Raw genomic sequence first — 21,695 nt, 5'->3', positions numbered from 1 at the left:
TTGATCAACCCCATCTACTTACATGCCTCTTAGAACTTTCATAGACCCCACTGATGTAAATGGCAAACCATCATCTCCAGTCGTTTCCTCTGTTTCACCCCCTTCCGTGATAAAGGTGTACACTTCGGTTTCTAGTTCCATACATTTTCCTTCAAAGAAAGGCTTTTCATAGATAACTACCTACAATAGAAATGAGATATACCAGTGATTTGTACAAAGCTAATTAAGTCAGTCACTAAGTCCTGGGACACAAAATGCTCTAATCATATTTTTAAAAACTAAGTAACATCTTATTTTTTTCTGTTGTGGTATGGACGAAAGCCAGTGTTCAAAAGATAACTAGTTCTAAATGACTAGTTTTTGTTCAATGTCTAGAACTGATATTTAGGGTTTTGTTTAGGCAAAACTAAGAAACAAGAGGGTTCTAAGATTGCTTCAAATATGAAACGAACTAGATCATGAAAGTATGTGGCATAGATGTGAGACACAGGAATAGAAGAAAGAGCATTTTGGAGTAGGGGGAGCTTGTCTAGAAAAGCAAAAAAATTTCCTGGCTAGTTGGCAAGCAGCAACAGGCCCTACAATTAGTAAATCCAACCACAAATTATGAATTTAATACAACATTGAACCTTTTGGGCCACAGCTACACATACTGTTGGTGATAATGACTGCCTGGAGAATGGCACGTGTAAGTTACATCAACTTTGTTTTTGGCTGAAATTATGTTTTATGGAGGCTTAGATGTGAAGTCACACAAACTTTATGTTCACGGAGGTGGGGTGGGAATAAAACTAAAAATATTATTTTTTCTTTTACCTTTGGATCCGTAGGGAATTCAACTTTACGGCCACCCTGAAAAGTAAAAACATAGTAAGAAAAATAGTTTGCATTGTTATATCACCATGTTACCCATAGTAGTGGTGGAGCCCTGGTGGCTTAGTGGTTAAGAGCTCGGCTGCTAATCAAAAGGTTGGCAATTTGAATCTACCAGCCGCTCCTTGGAAACTCTATGGGGCAATTATAGTCCAACCTACAGGGTCGCTATGAGTCGAAGTTGACTTGATGGCAACAGGTATAGTAGCTGGTGGTAAGCCACTGAACCTCAGAGTATAATTAAGTTCCAGTTTGTTGTAATTTACGTAAGACAGTTTTAAAATTACCAACAATGCAGATGAAGACATGAGGAAGACAGTCAAGAGTGGAGTCACACTGGTGGACTATGTGTTCTTTGACCCGTTAAGTTTTTTTTTAACTCAGAAAATTTCTCATAAAAATCCTTATTTCTGGCTTCTCTTGACAAACAATCCTAAGATCTGACATCACCGGACCCAAATTCTCACACGCAGCAACCTTCACTTTCTGCACTTACTAAACCTACACCAGGCTACATCCTTCAGTCAGGCACAAACCCTGGTTGGGGCTCCACCACCCCCTCAGCTTAATTCCCAGTCGGCCTTACTCATTTGTTATTTCCTGCCCAGCCCCTGGAGGCATTTGATTTTGCAATCCACAGCCTACAAACCTGTTAAAGTCCACACAAGTTCACAATAAGATCTGGAGGACTGTTGGAATAATTAGATAAAACTATTCGAGAAAATTTGAAACATCCCAAAGAATGGGTATATGCGGAGTTATTACATTTTTATCTTAATTTTTTTAAATGCCAAAAGAACTCACTAAAAATAAACCAGAGAAAAAGGGATTACATGAAAATATTAAACAGGTCAAGAGTTAAAATCACCAGTGGGAAAGTCAGGATTTTTTTTTTACCAATATATCTTTAAGAGCTTTTTAAAAAAAACGGTGCTCAAATGCACCAAATGAACTGTAATTGTAAAGGAATGTGAGTTTTGTCGGCAAACCAGTGCTTATACAACCAACTTAGTATCCTCTTCAAAAGTAATCCTTTTCAAATGCCATAAACTTAACAGTTTTATAAATTATTAAAAACTATTTTCAAAACCTGGGGTAATTCTTTCATATGTTCACAATGTTAACAAAACTTTGTTCTCTGAAAGTGGATTTAATTTTAGAAAAAATCCAAAAACCATTTGCATTAACACCAGCAAACGTGTAGGTAATTAAACCAAATGCTTTGATGGGAAGGGTAAAGTTCAGATAAAAATTGCCTCCATGATTCGTCTCTGTCTGACTCTGACAACAGCTGGAAAGTGCAGTTTTAAAAATGCATTTGTCATTTCATAACATGGAGGAACCTGGAAGGCATTATGCTGAGTGGAATTAGTCAGATGCAAAAGGACAAATATTGTATAAGACCGCTATTATAAGATCTTGAGAAATGGTTTAAATTGAGAAGAACACATTCTTTTGTGGTTACGAGAGGGGGGATGGAGGGTGGGAGCGGGTTGTTTACTGATTAGATAGTTGATAAGAACTACTTTAGGTAAAGGGAAGGACAACACTCAATACAGGGGAGGTCAGCACAACTGGACTGGACCCAAAGCAAAGAAGTTTCCTGAATAAGCGGAATACTTTGAAGGTCAGCGGAACAAGGGCGAGGGTTTGGCGACTATGGCTTTAGGGGACATTCAAGTCAATTGGCAAAATAAATTCTATAAAGAAAACATTCTGCATCCTACTTTGAAGTGTGGCGTCTGGGGTCTTAAATGCTAACAAGCGGCCATCTAAGATGCATCAATTGGTCTCAGCCCACTTGGATCAAAGGAGAATGAGGAACACCAAGGTCACAAGATAATTATGAGCCCAAGAGAGAGAACGGGCCACATGAACTAGAGACTACATCATCCTGAGACCAGAATAACTAGATGGTGCCCGGCCACAACCGGTGACTGCCCTGACAGGGAGCACAACAGAGAACCCTGAGGGAGCAGGAGAACAGTGGGATGCAGACCCCAAATTCTCATAAAAAGACCAGACTTAATGGTTTGACTAAGACTAGAAGAATCCCAGTGGTCATGGTTCCCAAACCTTCTGTTGGCCTAGGACAGGAACCATTTCCAAAGCCAACTCAGCAGACATGGATTGGACTGGACAATGGGCTGGAGAGAGATGCTGATGAGGAGTGAGCTACTTGCATCAGGTGAACACTTGAGACTATGTTGGCATCTCCTGCCTGGAGGAGGGTAGAGGGGGTTAGAAACTGGCAAAATAGTCACAAAAGGAGAGACTGGAAGAAGGGAGTGGGCTGACTCATTAGCGGGGAGAGTAAGTGAGAATACATAGTAAGGTGTATATAAGTTTATATGTGAGAGACTGACTTGATTTGTAAACTTTCACTTAAAGCACAATAGAAATTATTTTTTTAAAAAAATGTGTTTGTAGCAGGAGCTTCACTCATGTTGCAGATATTTAGTGAGCAACTACTACAGTGAACCACGCACCACGCTCAATGCTGGGAGACAAGACAGATGCAGTCTGGGTCCTCCTGAAGCTTACAGTCTCAGAAGAGGCAGGAAAAGAACAAGGTGAAATACAGCAGTGAGGTAGAAATGCACAAGTCTCCTCTCCTAGCCTGCCACGTGTGAGGACAACACTCATTTGGACACCCAGCCCCAGCCCCACCCAGACCCAGTGCCGTCGAATCGATTCCGACTCATAGTGACCCTATAGGACAGAGTAGAACTGCCCCATATAGTTTCCAAGGAGCACCACCCCAGCCCCAGTGCCCCCAAAACTGCCACCCAGCCTAGCCTTCTGTCATGACAACCAGGTTCAGTCTGCATACTCTGGCCCTTCCCCACTTTGTATCCCTGAGAAGTGCAAACAGTTAATGCACTCAGCTGCTATTCAAAAGGTTGGAGGTTCAAGTCCACCCACAGGTGCCTCAGAAGGAAGGCCTGGTGATCTACTTCTGAAAAATCAGCCACTGAAACCCATGTGAAGCACAGTGCTACTCCGGCACACATGGAGTTGACATGAGTTGGATGTGACTCTACGGCACCTGGTTTTTACTGGTGTACCCTACTAACGCAGTGCATCCCTGACATCTCTACCTAAAATACCCGTGCTCACATTTAATACCCAGCTTGATTCATCATGAAGCTTTCCTAATTATTCCCCTTATCTGTCACATTACCTGCAATCTGAAATCTACTTCTGTTTCGTCCTGTTTTTCCATAAATGTTTACTTCTTCGCTTTCTTCACTTATTAAACCTACATCGGGCTGAAGCTTTGTGCACACATCTGTGTCCCATAAGGCTGAGAATATCTTGGAGGCAAAGGACATTGTCTTATCTGCCTTTTGATGTGTAGCAAGTTGTTCTTTCTAGATTTCTATCCAGTGATAGGTCCCATCTACTACATATTTGTTTTCGAAAAGTCAGCTTTATTATTCCAAAGTCACATCCTGAGAATTATTGACATCAAGCTAGCAAAGAATCACTGACTCCAAGAACATGTTGTTCTGTTTTATTTTTACCATTTTCAGAGGCCGCATGGATCCAATGTACGCTTCTTCTGTATCCCAGAAAGATAAGTCGGGGTATTCACCAGGTTCAAGGATGAAAGGAACACCCTGAAATCCCGGGTCTTCATATATCAGCCATCTAAATGAGCACCAAGGAAAAAAAGAAATGGAGACAATTCATTATTGACTTCAGTGTTTGCTCCTCTCTGGTACACAGGCCCCCGCTGACTAGAGAGGAAAAGAACAGGAGAGGACGTGGATGGACGTGATGCATAGTCACTCTTGGTATTAGAGTGGTGTTAGACACAAACAGGAATAAGCCATTATTTGCTCCTCTTCTTGATATTCTACTTTTCTCCTTGGCTGGCTTTGTCCACTTATATAATTTTATATTATTAACTGAGTCTAAGTGGAAAAGTTCCCATTTCTTCCAAGTAATAAAGGTAGTTATTAAACCAGTTTCATTGAGTTGATTCCAACTCATGTTGATCCCACGTGATTCAGAGTAGACTTGTGCTCCATAGTGTTTTCAATGGCTGTAATCTTATTACGCTAATATTTTTTATTTTTAATCTTATTACACTGTATGTATTTAGAGAGGCCCTAGCTAGGAAATCTTAAGCTTTGCTTTAAAAGGTAATGCCTCATTCGTAACCAAAGAATAGGGTGTTCCACCTAATCGTGTGTCAGGTTGTCAAAAACTAATAATCATAGCTAACATCTACCTAGCACATGTAAGGAATGCCACCCGAATTTCATTTAATCCTCACAACAATGCTACCAGGAAAGAATATTACTGTCCCCCTTTTATAGATGAGGCTAAGTAAATTGCCCAAGGCCACACAGCTCTAAGCACCAAAGGCAGGGTTGATGCAAGCAGACTCCAGAGCCAGGCTCCTAATCGTTTTTGATGGCAATTCTTCTCATTACAGAGAGCTCACTGAACATGGTTTACTCTTTTCAGAATGACTCAAGATCATCGTTGGGAGCCTTACTTAATGTATAGTGGTGTCCCTCGGGGCTTTACAGGTCTGAAGGTTGTTTGTTTCCAGGCTGCAAAGCTTTTTGAGTTCTTGGATCTGATTTTTATGGTTTTTCAATACCCCACCCTCCTACCAGCTTGCCAGCTGTCACTTCTGCTGTTGTCAGGGCTCCAGCAGCCCCACCCCTCCAATGTACTAGAAGCCGGGAAATCAGAAAACCATGCCTGTTAGAACAGTCTCTAAAGACTGTGCAAAGTCTCCTCATAAATTCCTTGGTTCCTGGGAGGGCTTGGGGAAGGTGAGGTTGCTAGAGAGTGACTTTTACATGAGAAGTGTTAATGTATCCCATCTGTAAACAAGTACAGGGTTCTTGGTGATTACCTACTTACACTCTCCAATTCTTTGTTAGTCTAGCTAAAATGTCGTAGTTCTCTACCATGTTCTTCAGAACACTGTACCAAGAAAAGGATGGCTGTAAATGAAATTTTTTACTACCACAATGGGTCTGATAATCCCTCTTTGCTTTTCTCTTGTTCCCAATTTTGGCCCAAGGGCACATTTTTGTTGATGGTTTCTGTTAAAGATTCCCTAGGTAAATCAGTAACTTCTTCTATAACTCTTCCAGACTTACGACCAGAGTCCTACAGAAGATCTGTCAACACATAAAGAAAAAGAATGCTGGGAGGCTGCAGGTGGGGTACTAATTCACAATGTTAGAAGTCAGGATGATGGTTACTGGGATGGGGGTTGGGAGGTGACTAGGAAGAGACATGAGGGGGTTGCTGGGATGCTGGCTGTGCTCTATGTCTTGTTCTGGGTGATGGTTACACGCCATGCATTCACTTTGTGGAAATTCACTCAGCATGGTCATTTAGAATTTGTCATGCAACTTTCTGTAGAAATGTTATACTTCAATAAAAAATTAACTTAAGGAAAAAAAGAGGCTTACCTTTTAAATGCCATCATTATACCCCTAAACCACAAGGGAACAGGATAAGGATGAGGTGCCTTTAAACTTCCTTACATTTTAAGCATGACAATTAAGGGGCATTACCTATTTTTTTGGAGCTCAAAGCAATCTCCAGCATACTACACATGGATCCCTTTGCCCTAACTAAATAATGGCAGTTCTGTCATAAATTGTACTGTCAGGCTAACAAAGGCAAGGGCCTCGAAGTCTGACTCCTTTACAAGTGAACAGACTTAATATTTCATAAGCAGAATGAATGGCTCATGAACCAATGATTCCAAGATTCTGAAATGGTGCTTACCAAAGGACCCTTGTCATTGAGTCTTCGCTTCTATAATTTCAGTTCTGAGAGGATCTCTTCATCTAATACTAAAAACTGTACTTTCTTTGATACATGTGGTTTAGTTACATAACATTTATAGAAAGAGGGTGATTTTAAGTAAAGGGGAATTTGTTAAAAAGCTGAACACGCAAGCTGACACATTTGAAAAGACTGCTGCCCTGAGAGGGCTTCCTCAGTGAGTACTAAGGGATGGCTGGGCAACTCAAGCAGACATTGATGAATGTTGGGTGGACTCTGGAATTTGAAAACTCATATACACAGCTTGATTCATTTTTCCTAAATTCTGTTGCAACACAGTGTACTATTCATGAGGCTATCAGGAGCGGAGGAGGCTATCTTCAGGCAGTGTTTTTTTCCATTTCTAAAGGTACTCTTTTATTTCCCTGTGTACTTAGGTAATGAGGTTTTGCCTAACGTATGAGTAAACAGGACAACACAAAGTATGGGCTTACATTTTAAATAAGCACAACGAATGTATACATAAAAATAAATACTGTTGAAGTAATAATAATGGCTATCTATACATTTATTGAAAACATTTGTGCAGTTACTCTTCTGGAAATATCCTTCAGATCACACAAAAGACAATTGGTCTTATCTTGTTCACTTACTTTTAAACGAAAAACAATATTTCCAGCTGGATCATAGACCTATTCCCCAAACACAGCTGTACATGAATGCTGGCCACTTACAGAAACCAACTGGATACTCAAAAGATGAAATGTGAATGTGCCGACTTTGAGTGTATTCAAAGGAGAGCGGGCTATGAACCTCAAAGGGGAAAATGTACTTTTCTAATGGAGAGATGGAGGCACCACACTAACCTAGCGATCAAACTTGGAATTGCAGGCAAACTGGTTAGTGGGTGCCTCTTGAATACATAGCACTATCTGTATAAAGTATCCTTGTCCAGCTGTTCAACCTGAATCTAATCATACCTCTAGACCTAACGTGCAGTTGATAGAAAACTCGGGGTAGACGAACAAATTAAATTATACCATGAGAACATACTCTGACAAATTCAGAATGTGGCACACTGTATGAGACAGCTCACCTAAATTCTTTAAAGAGTGAGTGGCATGGGAACAAAGATGAGGGTACTCTTGGGATTAAAAGAGGCCAAAGAGATAGAACAACAAAATACATTATATGAACTTTGATTGTATCCTCATTAGGAAAAAAAAATTATAAAAGACATTCCTGAGACAATTGTGAATATTTGATTACAGGCTATAGGTTAGATATTTCCATAGACTTATTGTTATTTATTTATTTGGCATGATTGTGTAGTTACACAGGAGAAGGTCATTATAAAGAGATGCATGCTGAAGTATTCAAAAATGAAGGGTTGTGATATCTACAACTTACTTTCAAAATGGTCCTGAAAAACCGATAAAGCAAATACAGCAAGATGTTAACAGTTACTGACTCTATATGGGTGCACTGAACTATTCTTCGTACTTTTGTATATATTCGAAACTTTCATAACAAAAAGCTGGGCTGTAGTATGGTATTTGGTTTGTGGTTTGGGTAGTATGGTATACTCCACAGTGAAATACATACACTGAAATATTACATAGCAGTAAAAACCGAATGAAGTACAAATATACTTATTAACATGGGTAATCTTAGAAACAATATATAATAAAACAAGGAAGTCATAGAAGAGTTTAATAATATTTTGTAAAGTTCAAAGGCAAGCAAAATTAAAATTTTTTTAGGGACACATAGGGAGAAACTGTAAAATAAGGAAGTGAGAAAAACACAAAATTCAGGACAGTGGTCCTATGTGTGGAGGAGGCAGGAGGACAGGACCAGGGCAGGCTACACAGGGGCTACAGCAGTGTTGACAATAATCAGAGTAAACTGGGTGGTGGACACAAGGGGGTTGTTTTATTTTCAGACTTCATAACTCACATACATACATATATTCTTCTGTATATATATAATACTTCATAATAAAAATGATCAAAGAATATTTAGCCATTAAAAAAAAAGTACCTTGACATGGAAGGGACTGGACAGTGGGTAGGAAAGAGATGCTGATGAAGAGTGAGCTAATGATATCAGGTGGACTCTTGAGACTGTGTTGGCATCTCCTGTCTGGAGGGGGGATGGGAGGGTAGAGAGGGTTGGAAGCTGGCAAAATTGTCACAGAAGGAGAGACTGGAAGGGCTGACTCATTAGGGGGAGAGCAAGTGGGAGTATGGAGTAAGGTGTATATAAACTTATATGTGACAGACTGACTTGATTCGTAAACGTTCATTTGAAGCTCAATAAAAATTAAAAAAAAAAAAGTACCTTGACTTGCTAGTCAGAACACCAGCATTTTAGCACACTCTCCGCTAACAACTAGCCCTAACCTTGAGAGTGACCAAAGTCTGTCTTCCTTGATTAAATGATGGTATCCAGCCAGATAATCCCATACTCCCTTGCAGTTCTAAAGTTCTTTGTTTCTATTAGAAATAATAAAAAAAAAAAAAAGCCCTAACTTGCTTTAGGGATTAGCCAGCTGCTTTAAAACAAATGTTTAAAAACAAATTACACTCTTACAGAATCTGCAAGGGGAATTTAGTAGGCCTGCAAGTATTTCCCCAAATGAGAATGTGGCAATACCCTTATTTTGTATATGTGTAGAAGAGCCTAATCTAGAGCGATGAGGCCCTGGAATAAATCTCCTAATGTAATATATAAATGTTCCCTCCACAGCTAAGACCCGAGCAAAGTAAACTCGGGTACTTACTACAAGTTGAATTCTCCCAAGCCATCAAGGCTCTGCTTGGAGATCTGTAAAGCTGACCTACCAAGTCCAATGAGCCCAAACTGTGAATTGGTGAAGCTGACTCTGAAGGTGGCTTTCCATTATCATAATGGCAACAGAAACAAAAAGTCAGAAAAAAAGATGTCTGTCACCATGTAAACCCATTGTAAACCTGTAAACTATGTCAGGATTGTAACTACCGCCCATGGGGCAAAAGTTAAACTTACTGCAAAGGTAAGACACATTACTGAAGTATAGCTCAATGTGCTTCAGCATAGCCCAAGCCTGAGTAATGAAACCTTCCGGACATTGTGAGATTAAAATGCCTATTTGATTCTCTTCTAAGGTAAGTGCTGTTTCTCAAATAACACTAATACTTTGGGGGGGGAAAAAGGATATGTATAGATTCCTTTGATGTAAAAAAAATTAAAGGCAAAAAGAGAAACCGTATAGGACAGACTAGAGCTGCCCCATAGAGCTTCCAAGGAGTGCCTGGTGGATTTGAACTGCTGACCTTTTGGTTGGCAGCCATAGCTCTTAACCACTACACCACCAGGGTTTCCTTCTTTTGCTTAAAGTCTTCTTTTTCTTCCCAATCTCTAAATATAAAAGTGCCCAGGGCTCAGATGGCTTCTCTTAACTGTACTCATTCCCTGTGATCTCATCCATACGTGGTTTAAACACCTCTCTATGCTGATTACTCCTAAATTTGAATCTCCAGCCTCTCCCCTGAGCTCCAGCGGCTCCCTTGAATTCCAGCCTCACACATCCAGTCAGCTTCCTGACTTTCACTTGAATGTGGAGTTGGAATCCCAGACTTGTCCAAAACCAGAATCCTGAATTTCACTCTCCCTCCCAACCTGCTCCTCCAAGTCTTCTCAATTGCAATAAATGCTGGGGTCCCAAACCCTAGACATTTCTCAGCCCCCCATACCACACATACTACCTGTCAGCAGACTGTATCAGTTCTACCTTCAAAATTTATCCTGAACCTAATCACTTCTCACCTCCCCCACTACTATTGCCCCTATCCAGAACCTGTCCACTTCTCACCTTTCCCACCTTCAAGCCACCATCACCTTTTGCCTGGATTACTGCAATAGCCTCCTAATTGGTTTCTTTGTTTCTGCCCTTGCTTCCTTGTAGTCTATTTTCTGCATAACAGCTAGAGCGATCCTTCTAAAACACAAGTTAGATCAAAACCCTCCAATGATTTCCCATGTCACTTAAGATTAAATCTAAAATTCTCTCTGAGGCCTAAAAGGCCTGAGATGGTGGGGTCCTACCCACCTACCTCCTCCTGGCTCTCTACTCCAGCCACCTTGGCCTCCTAGCTGTTGCCCAAACTTACCAAGCAGGGCTTTTGCAAACGGTGTTCTTCCTGCATAGGACACGTTCCCTCTCGCTCCTCCCCCAGATATCTGCATAGATGACTCCCTCGCCTGTTTCAGGTCTCTGTTTAAATGTCACCAGAGATCTTCCGGACCACCCTATCTAAAACAGCACTGCTCACCATCCACCTCTGTAATTTATTTTTTTTTATAGCACTGGGTTTTGTTTTTTTTTTATAGCACTTAATTACTTTAACACATAATCTGACACATTATGTATGCATTTGCATGGTCTATTTCTACTGGACTAATGAAGGAACCCTGGTGGCACAGTGGCTAAAGCTCTCGGCTGCTAACCAAAAGGTCAGTGGTTCAAACCCACCAGCTGCTTTGTGGAAAAACCTAATGATCTACTCCCATAAAGATTCCAGCCTAGGAAACCCTACAGGGCAGTTCTACCCTGTCCTATAGGGTCACTATGAGTCAGAATCAACTCAATGGCTCACAACAACAACAACTGGACTAACAGCTCTCTTACATCAGGGATATTATTTTATGTGCTCACTGCTGTATAAAAAAAAAAAAAATTTTTTTTTTTTACTGCTGTATAGGTATCTAGAAAAGCACCTGGCACACAGCAGATGCCCGATAAGTGAATGAATAGATTTACCAAAATTTATATATAGACATTGTTTTGAGTTTATATTTGTCAAAGTCCTAATTCCTTGCCATATTTAAAGAGGGTATGCAGAGAAACAAGTTTTCCTAATTCCTAATTTTAAATTACTCACCTTTAGAAATTTCATCAGCCTGTCTAGGCTTAAACCAAAACCAAACCCACTGCTGTTGAGTCGATGCCGACTCATAGTGACCCTATAAAACAGAGTAGGACTGCCCCGGTTTCCAAAGCTGTCAATCTTTACGGAAGCAGACTGTCACATCTTTCTCTTGCGGTGTAACTGGTGAGTTCCAACTGCCGACCTTCTGGTTAGCGTCAAACTCTTAACCACTGTGCCACCAGGGTTTCTGTCAAGGGTTACGGCGTACCAAATGGTATAACTTAGAATGTGCACTATTTTAAAGCAGCAACATTTACAATGTCCTTGGAAAATAACTTTATACATCAAAAGGAGATATTTAACATTATTCTTCATACCCTAGATTCTGATAAAGCATCTGATAAATATCTGATATACTGATAAAGCATCACTTTAGTTTTCCTTGCTATCACCTCACTAATCTCTGGAAGGGAAGTTGTTAACCAAGAGGGGGACTGGCATTGGGAGGAGCACAAGGGGGCTTTTCAGGTACCAGCAGTGTTCTATCTCTTGACTTCAGAAGTGGCTGCATAGCTGTCCACTTTATTATTTGTTTAAATATTCATTTAACCTTTATGAATGCTTTTCTAAAGTGTGTTATATTTCAAAATTTAAAAGGTAGATAAATAGATGAACAAATAAAGGAACTATCTAACTCACACTTTACAAAATCCTAGATAAATTGTTGCCTGTCTCTTCTCAAACAACACCTGTGATGGAAACGCCCTGACAAGGGAACCCATTTCCATTCTAGCCACTCTAACCATTAGAAAGTGCTTCCTCAGCTCAAGTCAAAATCCATCTCTCTACTGCTCTTTCCCAGAACCTCCTGTGAAATAACAGAGAGCACCTTCCCACCATTCAAAGATGGCTGCTACCCTCAAGCCCCAGTTTCAACAGTCACACTCCCTATTAAGTTGCCAAGAAGTTTTTAGTTCCTGATTTCTGAGGATCAAAAATGAGACTCTGTGGTCTCTAGTTCACTGAATTCCTATATTCTGTCAAATAATTTTTTCCAAGATGAGAAACTAGCAAACTGTGATTTTTTATAACTAATAGGGTGAAAAAGAGATACTTTAGGAGAAATCGCAGAGATACCCTGTATCACTGTAAAGGGTAAAGCGAAAACTTTTTTTATTGCATATCCCATAAAAAATTTTGAGCATACTCTGAAGAGATGAATATTTATAAATTATATATATTACCACTGAACTAACACGCTATCTGCCTTAAAAGCATTCCCCAAAATATAATTTTAAAAGGAGAAGATTTTAAATAAAACATAAAGAAACATTAATGTTTTCTTCCTGCATCTCACTGAACACCATCCACATATCCGGGGGAGTGCACCTCCTTTAGAGACCACAGCTGTGAGGTATTGCAGTCTGTGCTTTCTATCCTCATTTCTCCCCTAACTCAGACATTCCCATTTCTTTCAAAATACTCTTGGAGTTTCCTGTGATTTGTGAAACCAACATCCTAGGGACTTGGGACGGCATTGTGAGAAAATGTTAACGGAAGTACCACGTGTTGGCCTCCGCCCCATCTGAAATCTCAGGGGCACAGCTTTAAATGACCTCCTGTACGTTACCGTGAAGGTATAATCTGTTTACTCAGCTCTGCATGAATCAGGTTCATCTGTGATAAGGAAAGCATTACAATACAAATGGACTTTTTTCCACACTTCCTCCAACAAACTGTTATTGCTTATAAGAGAGGTGAATCATAGTAACACAGGTACAAAAGATTCAGAATTGTACATGCCCTATAAAAAATATCTTCTAGTTAATAATTACTTAACAAGACAACAAACTAGAAAAACTATATTTTAAGTCCTCCTCCCAGTGCCACATTCACAAAAAAGCTTCATTAAAATTGTACTTGAAATAAAGTACTTACGTGCCCCAATGTACTTTAATGGAAGAAGTTTTCTGTATTACACCAAACCCCTGCATTTCTTCAGTATCATCAAAGTAGGAATTTTGAAGTCCTAACCCTTCCGGTTCAGTAAATAAGTCAATTTGACTAATTCTGTAATCCTGAAAAAGACACATATATACATTTGTAATAATAATTACATTAAGCATTTATTATGCTTTTACTGTGACTAATTAAAATAAGCTTTAAATATACACATACATTTCACAGAGCACCTGCCATTTGATCCCTTCCCTGTTTTCGGCCATGACTTAATAATGTGACTTCTTTGATGGCAGACACACTGCTTTAGTTATATATCTCTGTGTTACATTCACCAAAGATCAGAAATGTATTTTATTAGAGTTTGGGAGCACATTTATTTCTCTCATCCTCGCTGAAAAAAAAAATGCTTGGCGTTCTTTGGTCTCAGGAAGTTAGGTTCCTTTGCTCTGATGGGACAATTCAAGGCCAGAATGTACAGAATGGTTGTGCTTAGAAGTCTTTCTCAACTTTGTTTTGTACTCTAAGTCCCCTGTGGTAACTCTCCTTGACCATGACTAAACCTCTTTGATGTTGGTTTGGGCTAAGTTGCAAAGGTAAAGGCAGGCATTTATGGTGATTTACAAATCTCTGCACTTTAGTCACTCACCCATGCCCCGCACTCCTGAAAAAGCTTCTCTTGGCTGAGTGCCTAAGCATTAACTAAGTATCTACTGATATACTACTGAACCTCTGCTATGTTGCTGGACTAAGTGAACTGAGGTTCTGAGGTACAGAAGAAATGCAGACACTTAGTTCAGGTCAAGGGAGACTCTTTCAAATGTTACCAGAAGGAATAACTCTAATGAACTAAAAAGACAGTCCTCTTGGATATATGTTGTGACTTACATTCATGTTTCAAGAAACCATGCATACACTCTGTAAAAATAATATAATTAATTCATGATGTATCAGGAACCATAAAAGCGTTCCTACCCTTTAACCTGACAACATTCAGAAAACTTTATCTCAAGGAAATAAATCAGAAAATTATGAATTATTAAAGGCATAGAAATGTTTGCACAAGATTATTTAAAAATTAGGAATAGTCTTAAATTCCACAGAAAGAAAGGTAAAATGAATGATGATACATCAGTTCAATGGAATATGATGTTCAGTTAAACCTCAAACAATGTAGTAACATGAAAAGCAATTTACATTAAGTTTGCTGCTGTCAGGCAAAACAGGACGCCTCTTTAACACCCAAATCCCAAAACACAAACCCCAAAAGGAACAAAATCAAACCCCAAAGCAACCCCTGCTCCCATTCTGATATTGCTCCCATTTGCAAATCACCGAAAGATGTTACCAATGGGAATACAATCTTCAAGAAAATGGTGTGGAGAGAGAAAAAGGACTGAGAACTAGTGTTAAGTGAAAAAAAGTAGAACAACATTGTATCTGTAGTATGATTACAACTACAGAAAAAGGAAATGATAATATGGCCAAGAAAGGGTTAAAAAAAATCTGCTGCCATCAGGTCAATTTCAACACAGAGTGACCCTACAGGACAGAGTAGAACTGCCTCATAGGGTTTCCAAGGAGCAACTGGTGGATTTGAACTTCTGACTTTTTGGTTAACAGCAGAGCTCTTAACCATTGCACCACCAGGGCTCCAAGAAAGGGTAGAGAATTCAAAAAATGAAGAGAGTAGACATTTTGTGGTAGTGGGATTTGGATATTTTTTAAACATTCCTTTATTGGCAATATTATTTGAGCAATAAATAAAAATTGCAAATAAACTGTTCCACTAACTAGGACATTTAGAAATGGGTTCCTATGTCTTATTTAAGGTTTCTCACATTATGTGCTTAAAACTTTTAATAGATAAGTCATTTAGAACAGCAATTATCATCTACCAAAAAAAAACCACTAAGTCAAACAAAAATGTTGACCTAGGAAGCAGGTAAGTCTTTCCTCTGCCCAAAACTGTTATTCAGGTTTACTTATTCTTAGTCATTCTCATTTTAGAATCTTCCTTTTCTCCCTATTGCATTCCAACTCCCATCTTGATTATAGACGACTGACATTTTAATTTTTCCACTTGGAAAACACCATTAATTATAATTTTAGAAGGTTAAGGATCATTAGGAAACCCTGGTGGCATAGTGGTTAAGTGCTACGGCTGCTAACCAAAGGGTCGGCAGTTCAAATCCACCAGGCGCTCCTTGGAAACTCTATGGGGAAGTTCTACTCTGTCCTATTGGGTCACTATGAGTTGGAATTGACTCGACGGGAAAGGGTTTTTTTGGGGGGTTTAAGAATCATCAAAATCCCAAGAGCCATAAAAAAAGACTGATGCATTTTCCATATCAATGAATTTTACCCAAGAAGTTTTACCCAATCCATAAAATGGCCTCAAATACCTATTCTTAAAAACCTACAAGAAACCTCAGAGTTAACTTCAACTTAACTATTTTCAGGTTATTTATTTTTTCCAAAGTAAAATGCCTTTAAGCTGTTCGAGTTAACCTAAATTCATGTGGCAACCAGAGAATAAAGTAAGAAAAATCTGTGCATGTAGAACTCATCAAAACCAGGTTAATAAGTAAAATGTATTTGGGAAATGGAGATGGGAAGACCAAGAGTGAGAGATAGGGCAATGTATATAATTAATTTACCATAAGGGTTTTACTGTGAAAAATTTTTACTCAATTAGAATGATGTTTCTTTTCTAATCTCTTTAAAACACACAAATACTTAACTGAGAAGTATAGAAAAAAATATCCATAAGCTTCAAATATTTTCCCCTAACACTTACTTTAAAAAACTTTAAATGAACATTTCCCTTGGAGTAAGAACAGTCTCTGGCATTTAATAAATATTTGCTGAATGAATGAATGCAATCTGGCTTTACCATAACCTACCTGGACCACATGTCTGATCGAACCAATCACCACAGGCTTAGCCGACACTTCTTCATCGTTTCTTTCCAGAGTATCTTCCATACCCCAGAGACCAGAGAGTTCCAACTCTCCTTCCTCTAAGGGGACGGAGTGCCCTTCGAAACTTGGTTTCTCATACAAAATCCAGCTAAGTATAAAATGCAGCAAAACCATTAGCCAGCCCTGGTGATCGAGGTTTTGATTATTCAAATATTCTAGCTAATAAAACCAACAAACCCACTGCTGTCCAGTCGATTCCGATTCTAGCTAATAGCCACTATATATATTGCATATTGGAGACCAGTTTTCTAACAATTAAAATAGAATAATCTCTCTCTAAAACTAAAACTTTACTGAAAATTAAGCCTCTGACAATTCAAGAACCATGTCAGAATCTTAGAGAACTTTTAGATCATCAATACAAACTATATCTGAAACCATTGCCCTTAGATAATCTTCAAACCCTAAACCAAAAATATCCCCTGATGTCTTCTTACAACCAAACAATAGTTTAGTTTAACTAGTAAAAAATGTTTGCCTTATGCATTATTTTTTTCTAAGAACTATATATATAGGGAATCAAATTGACAACAGCAACTTGAAAGATTAGATAGGAACCTAGGAACCTTAGGGGGGGTAAATTTATGTTAATGGGGGAAGGAACAACTCAGAAAATGGGGAGGTGAGAATGGCTGCACAACTTGAAGAATGTAATCAATGTCACTAAATGGTATGTGTAGCAACTGTTGAATTGGTGTGTGTTTTGCTCTATATATTATCGACAACAACAAAATAAATAAAACTATTAAAAAAAAGAAGAAAAAATACGAACTCTATATAAAGGTATATATATACACCCTCTCCTCACTTATCCACACGGTTAGGTTCCAAAGACCAGGTGGTCCTTACACAAAATCGGTATTATGAGAAAATGGAGGACGACCATACCAGATCACAAAATGGAAGATGACTACATCATTACATAACTGCAAAATTACATCACTGCATAACTACCGAACCACTGAGAATCACAGCGCAGCCAAAGTGACATGCAACCTTAACCATCACAGCCAGCATTACTCTCACCTCCCACCTCAGCGTTCGTTACTGCCAGACTTATGTTCTTAACGCACGAAACAGTCAGATGGTAGATTTTCTATTATTGTTGTAATCGCAAAATGTCAGATAACAAGATAGTCAATCTAGTGAGGAGAAGGTATATAAAGAGGGAGAAAGAGAGAGAGTTCTATGGAATTGCCAGTTAGTGGAGATTTGTGAATGGTAGTATGTCAGGTAAATGGGTTTTTAGTGTAGTGTTTTTTTCTCCTTATATGGGTAGAGAACATTTCTCTTAGAGGGATGTTATTTTCTTACCATAGCTACTGAGCCATATCAGTGGATATGTTGATACAAATGACTACATGCATGTTAATGAAAAGCGTTTTTAGAATATTCATTCCCATAACATCCAAATGCTAAAGAAAAATCTCATGTCAATGTACTACAATGCTTAAGTGTGTATGCTTTTAAGGAAAGATAGAAAGCAACATAATGTGCAAAAGAAAGAAGCACTATCCTGTTAAAGTTATACGAACTCTGTTTTTAGCACAATTTACAAAGTCTTCAAATCTAAGAACAAAAACTAATTCTATTTCTTCTAAAGAGTATGCTTAATACATAGTAAAATGTACTAAAATATTTAAAAATCTACGAAGAAGGATGCTAAAAATTTCATTAATGGAAACCAAAAGAAAAGTTTACTGATTTTTTAAATCAAATACATAGAGCTCTACTTTTTAAATTTCAAACAAGTTTATAGATAAGTACCAAAGATAACTGTTTATCCTGGGTGAGTGATTTTTTTTTAAGTTTTTTTTTTTATTTTTTAACTTCCTGTGTATTTTCTAGAGGCAATTAACCTGGTAAAACAATTTTAGAAACCAGCAAAATATTCATGTTTTCATCAGTTTCTTTCTTAATCGAAACTATCTTTCATGGAAAAGTTAGAAAGAAAATTGAAATTCTAGAATAGTCTTTCACTGAACTGTCATTAAAAAGTTAGCAATGTTTTTCCTTACAGATTAAAAAAGAAAGCCACATTTGGACTATCAGCACGACTAGTGCAATTCTTATCGACATCATTTGAAACTCATAAACTCAAAGAGTGTTATGGATCCTGACCTATCATTATCATTAGGCCCAAACAATGTTATGTGGAGATATATGAGAAAAAGACGCTTGCACTTTCACTTTTCTCATTTTCTACAACAGACACGTATCACTTCTATAACTGGAAGCGTGATTAAAAACAATCTTTTTAAATACGAATTACTTTTAATACACATAGGGCTGCCCCGAGTCAAAGTCAACTCAGTGGCAACTGTTTTTTTTTTTTTTTTAGCAGTGTTTTCTGCCCTTTACCTTGCTAAATGCCCTGAGAACCAAACAGGTTAATTAAGAATGTAAAACACAAACCCTGTAAGTCAGGAACTCGGCCCCATTCTTACTTACCATCCTCTAACGACTCTTACAAGAATCACCGGAGAGAGGCTCCACGAGCTGCAATCCTGGATGTCACTGAAAATCTCAATGCAATCCTCAGAGACCTCGGGCTCGCTATATATCACTACCTGCAAGAAAGTGAGAGTGGTAGCATACCTTGTTGTACTTGAAGTACAACAGAAATTTCTACAGACTAGAAATAGAAAATAGCCTTACCTTTCCAGGTCGGGGATTGATTTTATTTTGGACACTTCCTCTAAGTGTCTGTAATCAGATGAATGAAACACAACAATTATACCTTTGCAAAGCAATCCTCTTTTCTCCTCCCTGCCACCATGGTCCTTTCAGTAAGTCATTTGCTTCACAATTAGCTTGAAGCACGTCTACTCTGGCCCATGCCAAAGTTATATTAAAATTCCCTGTGAGTTTATAACATTAAGTGAAAAGCTATCTTTCTTCCTAACTGAACTTGCCATTTCAACTTCTCCTCATTTAACTGTCTAGGGTATTTCCATCTATGCTAGAAAATTCCAGGCCCCAGAGTCAGACCCATGTTTATCTTAGTTCACAGAGTAAGAACCCACCTAAGAGATTTATAATTTAAGTAATCTCAATATAGTCTCAAATAAAGAGAAAGTATAATGTATTAATCACTTACCTAGAATGGGTTAAATCAATTTTATTTGTTCATATACACACCTTATCTGAATCTATGTTTTTTTCATAGTAACATCTACCATCACATAACTACTAATCTAAAACAAGTGGCATATTTCACTATGTAGGTTGTATAAAAAATACTTATTCCCCCCTTTTTGATGAATAAAATACATTTTTATATGGCTCCCAAACTAACCATTTTCAAGGACATCTGACAAGACCAGTAAAACCAGAAATGCATACTATAATAAAATCCTAATTATACATGTAAAAATATTGTAAAACACGGACTACTTTCAATGCTGACCAGGATGCCTCGTCTTAAGGAGTGCCTTTGATCTGATCACTCTTTACTGCTTGCATCATACCGGAGTGGAATGTGCCCGAAAGACCATAGGAAGGCTCCCCTAGAGCATTATTAAGAATCAAAATAGCATATACTAATTTACTTATATATACACATTGAATATACTTATATATAAGTAGATAAGCTGAAGAGAAAGCCTGAAATGTAAAATAAAATTCAGATATGAGACAAAGGACAGAATAGTTATATAGTCAACAAAGTCCAGGACCTAAAGAAAAACAATTTAGGCCTCACGAAATTATAAAACATTTTGATTCTTTTTACTCCACTTGGTTTGGTTTTCAAGGGACTCCATAGGAAAACTAGGTATATTCTGTCATCAGACTCGGTTAAGGGGTTTTGTCAAGTAAGATAAGCCACCTAAGAATGATTACAAAAGAGAGCATAGCTATGATAAAACAAACCAGTAGAAATTTCATGAGAAACACTTAAGAACCTCATGCCTTCTGAGTGCAGTGGGCTGATTCAGTTTTGTCTGTTTACAGTAGTGGTTCCTAGAGTGTGCTCCAGGAGCCCTAGAGAGGTCCCAAGACCCTTTTGAGGGTCCATGAGGTCAAAACTATTTTCATAGTCATAGCAGTGATTTGCCTTTTGGGGTCTTTCTCTCACAAATGCACAGTGGAGTTTTCCAGGGGCTTCATGACTTCTGATGACATCACAATTCTGACAGCTAATAGAATGTGTGCTGATCAACTGTGGTGTTTTAAAATTTTTCTGTGTTAATTTCTAATATAGTAAATATCGATAGGCATAGCCCACACAAACAAAAGCTCTTCGGGGTCCTCAATAATTTTTAAAAGCATAAAACAGTCCTGAGACCAAAAATTTAAGACCTACTGGTTTACAAAATCACATGAAAAGAGGATCTGAGTCTTTGCTGGAAACCCAAGTATAAATTTTGAAAGAGCTTCTGAAACTAATCTCTTTTACAGGTTTGTAGCAAAAGCCAATACCACAAATTAAAACATGCTGCAGTGCCTTGCACACATAAGGGAGGGTGCACAGTCTTTTCTGCCTGGATAAACTGTATACACTTGCCAAATAACCTGGCCACGCAGGAATACAGAGGTCCATCCGTGTTTGCACCTCTCTGGGAGGTGCAAACAGTTATCATGTTTAGCTGCTAACGAAAAGGTTGGCAGCTTGAGTCCACTTAGAGGCGCCTCAGAAGAAAAGCCTGCAGCCATTGAAAACTCTCTGGAGCACAGTTCAACTCTGACACCCATGAGGTCACCATGACTCAGAACCAACTCCACAGCAACTGGTAACCCATGGTTCTGGGCCAGAAGAGCTGACCTCAACACTTTATATTCAGCCTTTCTCTTTCATTGTCTTCCCTTAACTTGAGTATCCAATTTGCTCACAAAAGGGCACACATTCACGTCAAAAACTGAGTTAAAAAAAAAACCCACTGGCAATCAGATAAAAGTAGACGGAAAAATTTCACAATGTTCCCTGATGAAAATGAATTACAAATAAAGAGAAAACACTATCTCAGCTGCATGGGAGAAATGCTGCTATTTATGAGAAGAAAGAATGAATCTCACAGAGCATAAGAAGGGGTTCCTCGGCTGGGGCTTTCCCAAAGAAAGGAAGCTGCTTCATAAATCTTTAAAATTCTAGGTCAACTACCAGTATAGTATTGAGCATTTCTACACAAAACTAGGTAAGAAAAAGCACCTTGTCTGTTTCTGAACTCTCAAAGCTCTTTTGCAATATAATGCATAA

At 38.5% G+C, this 21,695-nt stretch overlaps 1 protein-coding gene across 1 annotated transcript in view; it reads right to left on the bottom strand.

Annotated features, from left to right (window-relative positions):
* The window catches only part of CRYBG1 (crystallin beta-gamma domain containing 1), a 69,800-nt gene that overhangs the window by 28,148 nt on the left and 19,957 nt on the right, over positions 1–21,695 (bottom strand). Inside the window, exons 3-9 of the mRNA XM_064289331.1 lie at positions 19,157–19,204; positions 18,950–19,068; positions 16,421–16,586; positions 13,494–13,633; positions 4,401–4,527; positions 817–852; positions 23–180 (exon numbers count right to left, since the gene is read on the bottom strand). Of these exons, the coding sequence (XP_064145401.1) occupies positions 23–180; positions 817–852; positions 4,401–4,527; positions 13,494–13,633; positions 16,421–16,586; positions 18,950–19,068; positions 19,157–19,204 (794 nt within the window). The remainder of the gene's footprint in view (positions 1–22; positions 181–816; positions 853–4,400; positions 4,528–13,493; positions 13,634–16,420; positions 16,587–18,949; positions 19,069–19,156; positions 19,205–21,695) is intronic.

Source organism: Loxodonta africana, chromosome 1 (assembly GCF_030014295.1).
Source record: "Loxodonta africana isolate mLoxAfr1 chromosome 1, mLoxAfr1.hap2, whole genome shotgun sequence".
Taxonomy (NCBI): domain Eukaryota; kingdom Metazoa; phylum Chordata; class Mammalia; order Proboscidea; family Elephantidae; genus Loxodonta; species Loxodonta africana.
Note: the sequence above shows the minus strand (reverse complement) of the source record. Positions and strands in the feature narration are given on the sequence as shown.